Source organism: Cherax quadricarinatus, chromosome 7 (assembly GCF_038502225.1).
Source record: "Cherax quadricarinatus isolate ZL_2023a chromosome 7, ASM3850222v1, whole genome shotgun sequence".
In the NCBI taxonomy this organism is placed as follows: Eukaryota; Metazoa; Arthropoda; class Malacostraca; order Decapoda; family Parastacidae; genus Cherax; species Cherax quadricarinatus.
Genome location: NC_091298.1, coordinates 7,265,442 through 7,274,607, shown reverse-complemented (window position 1 = coordinate 7,274,607; position 9,166 = coordinate 7,265,442). Strand labels below are relative to the sequence as shown.

The window sequence follows — 9,166 nt, the reverse complement described above, 5'->3', positions numbered from 1 at the left end:
AAGACTTGGGGCCAGGAGCTAAAACTCGATCCCTGCAACCACAATTAGATGAGTATACACACACACACACACACACACACACACACACACACACACACACACACACACACACACACACACACACACACACACACATCATCATCATCATCATCATCATCATCATCATCATCATCATCATCATCATCGGTATAGCTTACTACTAATACGATAAGTTTCCACAATGATGAAAATGGCAGAAAACTCATAAATGAGGCGAAGTTGAAGATTTTCTTAGGATAGTTCCTGGCCTGGAGTATTAACCCACTACAAGCTAGGAAAGCCAAGTCGTGTGGTTTATTTCCTGTGAAGTCCAAATGTCTTCTTCCCCAGGATGCCACCCACAACAGCCTATTAAGCTGCTATGTGACGACTGGCGTTAAATGTAAGTAGATTTGCTAATATATCTCACATCACCCGCGGACTGAACCCAGGACTTCTCCATTGTTGTTATTAAATTCAAGGGATGGGAGGAGCGCTAAACTCGTAGAATTCATTCAGATCCTGATAGAATACGAGGCAACTAGACGTGAAATATTGAGAGGTAGGATAAATCCAGTTACTTGCCCCCTTCCTTTCCTCACTGGCATCAAGGCTCCTACATCCCTTGGGGACGACCTTTAGTATCCTTGAAGAATTATATAGCGATCTTAATTATCCTAATATACCCAATGAATCAATAATTAATAAGCAAGTAAGTAAATAAGTAGGTAAGTACGTAAATAACGAAGTTTAGTTAGGCAGAAATTCACAATTTTTGTATGATTACAATTTTTTTTACATGGTAAAATATGTGTATATTACCTGGGATAACCTTAAAAATTATTATTATTATAATCAAAAAGAAGCGCTAAGCCACAAGGGCTATACAGCATATAACCTTAAAAAGCTAAACCAAGTGACTTATTTCCACTGGGATCCATCGATCCCAGTGGAAATAAGTCACTTAGCCTAGCTTTTTTGGGTTATCCCAGGTTCTCGACACATAATCTATGTAACTGTATTTGTGTATATCTGAATAAACTTACTTACTTACCATGGGAGGTACTTGGCACTGCCGCTGATTACTCACACTCAGCCCCAAATACAAGTACATGGCGAGGCTTTTGTAAGCTTTTCTCATCATTTCCAGGGTTGGGAGAGACATTGTTCACCAGGCAAAGCTATAAATCTTATGATTTATCATTGCGTAATTCAGTTAAATTTAATGTAGTCATTACAAAACCTCAATACAGAGATCTGAAGACAGATAGATACCCACCAAAGCTGTGCACTATAAAGAGTACCGGATAGACAGGTACCCAACACAGCCTCGTACGAAGTTATATAGAAGACCGAAGACTGAGAGACACCCATCAGAGCTCCGTTAGGTTAGGTAAGGTTTGTCAGGAAACAGGACAGGTATTTCCTGATGCTAGTCTTAGTCAGATGATGACCCGCCTTTGGAGCTTTTGGTCATCTGATCGAGGCCTTCCGTTGGCTTACTGGTCCACCCCTGTAAAAATTATGGTCATTTATAACCATGTATAAAACTCCGTTATACGTCACACGGGCCGCTGAAGACAGGCATCCGTAATGGCGCCGGATTTCTAAATGTGAGCAACAAGGATATGTAGACATGTTGATCTGTTTTTGTTCTTTTATTTCAGTCAATATTTCTTTTTGTTACAAAAATACAAAATTTGTGAAGTATGATGTCAACCAAATACTGTAACTAGTATTACTAATTTTAATAAGTAAATCCCATATATAAGCGTAAATATTGTTGATTAAGATTACTGCAAAACATTGTAACATACTGTATGTGCTAACAAATTAACTTATATGTATACGTATACTTACATACATATATATATATATATATATATATATATATATATATATATATATATATATATATATATATATATATATATATATATATATATATATACATATACATATATATATATATATATATATATATATATATATATATATATATATATATATATATATATATATATATATATATATATATCAACTATACACAGGCCATATGAGCAATATATAAGATTTTCGGAAGATACCCAGATGAGCCTTGGCATCGACAATATTCCATGCGGCGACTGTGACAAGTGTAACACTTGGGGGTAATAATAATGATGTAGTATTTCAGCACATAAGAACAGTGGAACCATAAAAATGAATGTGAAAGACGCTGAAGTATTGATGGGACGCAACAACACACAGCAGAGGACGATAACAGCAATGTTCTTACTCTCAGTGTTATAAGCCAGAATATCTCGCCTCAGTTGAATGATGTTCTTACATCTGACAAAAGCTGAGGAAGATAATTGACCAACTAAAAGAAGAAGAAAGAAATCTTAGGTCTTCGTCAAACGTTACTCATGAGTTTGACGGATTTAAGGTAGATTAATTCGGATATATAAACAATGTGGGGGGGGGGAGTACTCATTTGGCGAGAGAGCTACTGATGTGTGAGCACACTGAAGGGTGGAGTCATTGAGCATGGGTCAGTATACCTGTTGTGATGCTTATCAACTCTTGTGTCCTGTTGCCGGTATTCCTAATTTAATGCTCCGTTGTTATGTACACCTTACTTGTGTGCATTTATAAGAGCGTCGTACCAACTAGTTTGGTGTCGCCTGACACTAAACTAGTTGGGTAAAGAGCTACGTTTTAAAAGTACAACTTATGGATGGCTTCCGAGGACAGTGTACATAAGAGAGGTGGCTATTGTGTATATGTGTGTGTGTGTGCGTGGGAGAGAGAAGGATGATGAAACGAGTGTTGGTGCAAGTGGTGCTGAGGGAGTCTTGTGCTCCTGATAGGTTCTCCGCTACTTGTGTAACATGTTAGACAAGCAGGTAGTGTGTAAGACAGGGTGTGTCAGGGACAGACGGTGTACAGGTGAGACTGTGTATAAGACAGGTAGTGTACAAGTGGCAGAGTACTGGACAGGACACCGTCATCCGAACTACTTGGTCACTATCTACTTGACTTGGCTGTGACAATCACGGGGAACCAGAACAGCATTACCTTAGTGTTTACAGTCTAACATTATTGAGCAAATGGATATCAACATGAGTGAATCAACACCCCAGCTCTTTGCCTGTGATGAACCAATTCAGCTCAACTCGAGCCTTCAAGGGCACTGATCGGCATCAACGATCTGCTGCATGAATTTCGTTTTCAAGCTGGAAATCCTTGTGTCTGCTGAATCAGGATTCCATCGTCACCTGGTCTAGCTGTGGTATTATTTGGAACATCTGGGATGGAAATCTGGCTACGAGAATTTGGTTTTAGTTGCGCGTTTAAAACTTTACATAAATATAATCTCAATAATTGGTTCGTCTGATTACAAGAGTATCGTCAGTTGCACTTCGTCTGGTTCACCAGTGTGAGTAAAGCTTAATCTTCTAAATTAAGCTCGCTTCTTCATCAGCATGAAGTTCTACAGTTACAGATTCGGACATGTCTTCACTACATCCATCTTTCTAACGTCTACAACAGAGATTTATCAACTTAGCAACAAATTGCTCTCGTTCGTAATCAAGGTTCTCTCTAAATCATCATCTGGAAATCTGCATTTTCCCCCTCTCTGCGACACATGCAAGGGGGCAAAAAGTTTTTAATAGAGAAACTTTCCTGAGGCATAAATAACTGTGTTTACTCTGCTGATGAATATTGCGCCGTCTTCTTGAACGAGCAATTACTTAAATTACTACTTTTTACCTGTCTGCCTGCAAGTTTTTTTAAAGTGGTGGAAGAAACACTTCCTCGGTGGACACCACTTAGATAAGTGCTCATTCGTATCTCATACAAGAGACGGAGGCTGGAGTACGTCTAATTGTTCACACTAGAGTACGTCTAAAATGTTCACACTGGAGTACGTCTAAGATGTTCACACTGGAGTACGTCTAAGATGTTCACACTGGAGTACGTCTAAGATGTTCACACTGGAGTACGTCTAAGATTTTCACACTGGAGTACGTCTAAGATGTTCACACTGGAGTACGTCTAAGATTTTCACACTGGAGTACGTCTAAGATTTTCACAATGAAGTACGTCTAAGATGTTCACACTGGAGTACGTCTAAGATTTTCACACTGAAGTACGTCTAAGACTGTGACGCTGGAATTCATCTTACATTTGTTAGATATTAACTGAAGTTGTTTGTCATATGCTAGTCTGATAATTTGTGTACTTCGACACTGGTACGTAGCACGTTTGTCCCAACCGAAAGTATGTGGGTCGAACCCTGGACGAGGCGGGATGAACTGTTAAGTCTCCTTAAACCTTCCGTCCTTCCAAACCAGCAGTAAACAGATATCTACGAGTTAGTCGACTCTTGTGGATCTCATCCTCTGGGAGGACTTTCAGATAGACCCGAGGGGAAATGAATCGCCTCTCGCCTTAGTTTGAATTATCTTAGGTTATTTAACCCTCCCAGGTTACTAATCCGAATAAAGTTTTCTTCTTTCTTCTTTCATTTTCTTCTTTTTCTTCATTAATTTTCTTTCTTCTGTTTCTTCTTTCATTTTCTTTCCTTCTTCTTCTTCGATACATTGTTACACAAGACAGACAGTCCCTCGATAACGCACTGCCTTTCTTAGGCTATCCTGTGTGGCTAACCCTCCGGGATTAAAATTCCGAACAAAATCTTATCTTACCTTATAACAGTCCACTTCTCGAGATGTTCTACTTAACGCTGTAATTTCTCAGAATAATAATCACCTTGCCACTGTATGAGAAAACTGGAATGCTCAGGTGTGAAATTCTATTGCATGACTGCAGGCCAACTTACAAGGTGTGGTCGTGGGCGGTGTCACCTCCCACGGTGTGTCACCTCGGCTATCGCTTCTCTCCGGTAATTAGCCACAGAGTGAGTCAGTCTCGCCAAAATGTCGTCCCCGTAAAGTTGTACAGCTTCTCACGGGGGAAGATGTCAGAGGGCTATTACCGAGGTGTCTTTCCCAGCGGCTTCGTTGGAGCTTACCCTAGGTAAGCTGCAGTTCTCTCTCCTTCGGGGGCTGTGGGAGCTTATCCAAGGGCATAAGGTTCTCAAAAAACGCAGCCATAAGTGATTTCCTTCGCTTGAGATCAGCTTGGAGGGTTGTTGAGGCTGTGAGAGGTGGCAGGATGGGGTGATAGCCATGCTGCGAGAGAACAGTTTATCTCGCTATCTGTGGACGGAGGGTCGAGTCTCCACCACTCCATGCGCTGAGACCCACACGAGCGTTGCGCCTCACATGAACCGTCGCTTTATGCGACAGATGCGTTCCTGGCCGATGGCGCATAAAGCGAATTCTCATGAAGCTAACCCACTATGCAATAACGAAGCGGTGAAAAAAAATGGAGGCAATGACACGTACTATGAGTGGTACACGGGTAGTATACGGGCATTATACGGGTAGTATACAGGTGGCACATGGCTAGCACATACGGTTAACACACGGTTAGCACACCGGTTGAATATGGTTGACACAGAGGTTGCATGAGGGTTGATGCTGTTACAAAGTTGACTGGAGGATCGTGCCAAACTGAACAACACCTATCAAGCAATTACGACATAAGATGCAGGAAAAGCTTTTATTAGGGAATGACGTAACGTTGTCCCAATCAAAGCTTGTTCTGCAGCCGTGTCTGTCTTCGCATCAGTCGACAATACTCCGTTTTATCCGGCAAAATAGACTGATAGGGTGACTGCAGTTACATAAATAAGCCCAACGAGAGGTCATGAATGCTGGATAAAGACATAAAAATGCAAACATTGGAACATTTTCATTGGCATCGTTTCGGCCCTGTGACCGAGAGTATCTGGGAGCTGTATCTTCCCGGCTCAGGTAGTTAGCATTGTGTGAATGGTACTTAGAGTCAGCACTGTGAATGCCTGCGAGTATCTGCTGAAGAGTCGACCTCATCAGTAATTTGACTGCAACAACGAGGTCCCACGACTCAAACGTTCCCAGTGAAATGCCCTAGTAAATAGATCATGGAACAGGTGGAGGTTTGAACCCATGGCAAGCGTGTCCTAAAACTCAAAAGCCAGTGTGTTAACTACTCGGCCAGCCAGTTAATGCACCGGCCTATAAGCTTTAAGGCACTCGTGTTATTACGATTACTTGAGTCAGAAATGTCCTAATGTTCGCATTTTTTTTTCAACAACCTGTCTGTATCACATACCATTTCTACCATGCCTGAATGTACATGGCTAAAAAACACACAGGTGCATATATTTGTCTCTGATCTATATAAAAAACAATTTATTCACAAATAAAATCGTAATATAAAGACAAAGTAACATTGAAACTAGTGTGTCGTGGCTATAATATATCAGAAGATAAGTGTCAGTCATCACGTCTCACTCAGTTTTGACAGTGACAACCTCAACACTGATGAAAACTTCTTCGAAAAACCTCCTCCCTCACTAGTATCCTGAAAGAAAAAATAGTGAGGGAGAGTCCTGGACGCAGGCATACTGGGGGTTACCGTGGTGACTATCCTGCAGTATAGCAGCCAGGGGTATGGCTGCCCTCTATGTGCGGGTATTTCCACCGTCACTAGTATCTATCCTGCAGCATAGCCAGAGCTTGACTCACTCATATGAGGATTAAGTTCACCACTACAAACTTACAGTCTAGCGAGGGGCTGGGAAGGGTTCTGGACGTGTTCATACAGGGAGTCCCTCTAGCCAAGGAACACATCACTACATACATATCCTTACTTAGTTTATTTATGAGATCGCTCTTTTTAACATTAACAATACAATGCAAAGTGAAAAAAAAAGAAATGTTTAATCGTATAGATGATTTGCGTTGACTGGTGCATTTGAAAGCAAATTTGCAACTAATAGAAGCATTATAAACAACCACAATATTAGAATATAAGCGTAAGATATTTTGAAGACTCCAGCTGAGTGTAGTGGGACCAGATGATAGTGTAAGCCATGTGTATAAAAATCATTTATTATTAAAAACATGTTAATCAGGTCACTACTAACAATTTAAAGAAAACGAACTATAAAAAAGTGTGTGTGTGTGTGTGTGTGTGTGTGTGTGTGTGTGTGTATAATACACATTTTTTTGTAATTTGAGTTGTTTAACTGCATCAACTTGAATGTATATATATATATATAGATATACATAATAATGCAAGTTTATTTACGTTAATATGGACACACACATGTGTATATACTCACTACCTTCATAACATTTTATTTTGGGATTCTAACAGGTACTGAGCACACTAGACATTGCCAAGCCTCTTAATTGAAGTTCTGTTTACCTCCAGCAAATGTCTGTCTACGAGAGTAGAGTGGCTGTTTTGCGTATTAACGGACGGAGGATCGAGCCTCCACAACTCCATGCACTGTATAAATATAATAATGTCCATCCCCCAACGCTCTGAAGGTAGGTCAGGAAGATGGATGCTCGGGCAGGGACTCATCCTTCACACACGAACGTAGAAATAATGGCGGCTCTAGACTTTGGTGACAGGGATCTTGGTGATGGAGGCTGGGGTATGGTAGACGTACTCCTCCGCCATGACGTGTCTGTTGGGGGGCGGACGCCCCTGCGGAGGCCACGGAGCGAGGGGGTCAGGAGGCCATCCGCCACCCAACTTGGCTCTCTGTTGTCGCCGCCAGTACCTGCAGCAGGAAGCAAAAGACAATAATAGTGCTCATTTCCTTTATTGTTGAATGACCCTTAAGAGTTAAATGTATATTGTGAATAATGGCAATAGTAGTCATGCTAATAGTAGTAACATCAGCGATAGTCATAGTAGTAGTACAGTAGTACTGTAATAGCAAAAATAGTCGTAGTAATAGCAGTAGTAGCCGTAGTATTACTATATGTAACAGCTGGGTACCTTTACTGCATCTTTATTATATCTGCAATAAAGATACCGAAGTGTTGCACAGATATCTGATTCATCTACTAGTCGACTTTACGTACCACTCATGTTATAATGACGACACTCGGCCCACGCCTTCAATAACTTTTTGAGAAGAGAACGTAATGAACGGTGATATAGGGAGGGAAAAGTAGCCAGGTGAAGGTAGTATGGAACAGGTCTGCATGTGTGGAACAGGTAGGTCTGTATGTATGGAACAGGTCTGCATGTGTGGAACAGGTAGGTCTGTATGTATGGAACAGGTCTGCATGTGTGGAACAGGTAGGTCTGTATGTATAGAACAGGTCTGCATGTGTGGAACAGGTAGGTCTGTATGTATGGAACAGGTCTGCATGTATGGAACAGGTCTGCATGTGTGGAACAGGTCTGCATGTACAGAGATCGATATACCTCAAGTAGAAAAAAGTGAAAAGAAAATTAAACACTTAAGTTAATCTGAAAATTGTGTGAGCAAGTGGTAGAGTGATAAATAAAAGAGTAATATCAAGTGGGAAAGTGGTGTCAAGTGGTAGAGGAGCGCAGAGAAGTAAATCTAACATTGATAAAAGGTGGTCATCGAGATGACAAAAGTGGAACGCGTCTACAAGTAGGTGACAATAATAATGGTATGCAATACTGACACGTTGATGAGTAAGACACGTGTGCAACAATTAGGTAACTTAATTCCGAAACCTTTCGCCTACACAGTAGGCTTCTTCAGTCGAGTACAGAGGAGGCAGCAGAAGCAGTAGAGATGTAAAGACGATATAATCAGTCCATCACCCTTGAAGAAGTAGTTTTGAGATGATCAGTCCTTCAGCCTGGAGAAGAGTTTTGCTCCATATCTGGAACAATTGTTCCAGACTACTGAGCAGACCTTGAAGACATAGTCTGGAACAATTGTTCCAGACTGTCTTCAAAGGTGATGGACTGATTACATCGTCTTTACATCTCTACTGCTTCTGCTGCCTCCTCTGTACTCGACTGAAGAAGCCTACTGTGTAGACGAAAGGTTTCGGAATTAAGTTACCCAAGTGTTGCACTTGCGTCTTACGTATCTACAAGAAGGCGCGTGAAAGGGGAGACTACATTGGAAGTTGCGTGCATAGGGAAGAATAACAAGGAGAAACCAATCACCGTGGGAGAACCAGCGTGGGTCACCTTCCATGTGAAGACTTTGTAAAGGTCAAGCCGAGCCATGGGTCAATACGTGAAGGTGTGGGATAGGCAT

The 9,166-nt window shown here is 41.2% G+C and overlaps 1 protein-coding gene across 1 annotated transcript in view; it reads right to left on the bottom strand.

The window, feature by feature from the left end:
- Positions 1 to 5,939: 5,939 nt before the first annotated feature.
- Positions 5,940 to 9,166, bottom strand: part of LOC128686771 (chondroadherin-like) — a 162,499-nt gene continuing 159,272 nt past the window's right edge. The window contains exon 4 of the mRNA XM_053773817.2: positions 5,940 to 7,690. Coding sequence (XP_053629792.2) covers positions 7,522 to 7,690 — 169 coding nt within the window. The 3' untranslated portion in view covers positions 5,940 to 7,521. The remainder of the gene's footprint in view (positions 7,691 to 9,166) is intronic.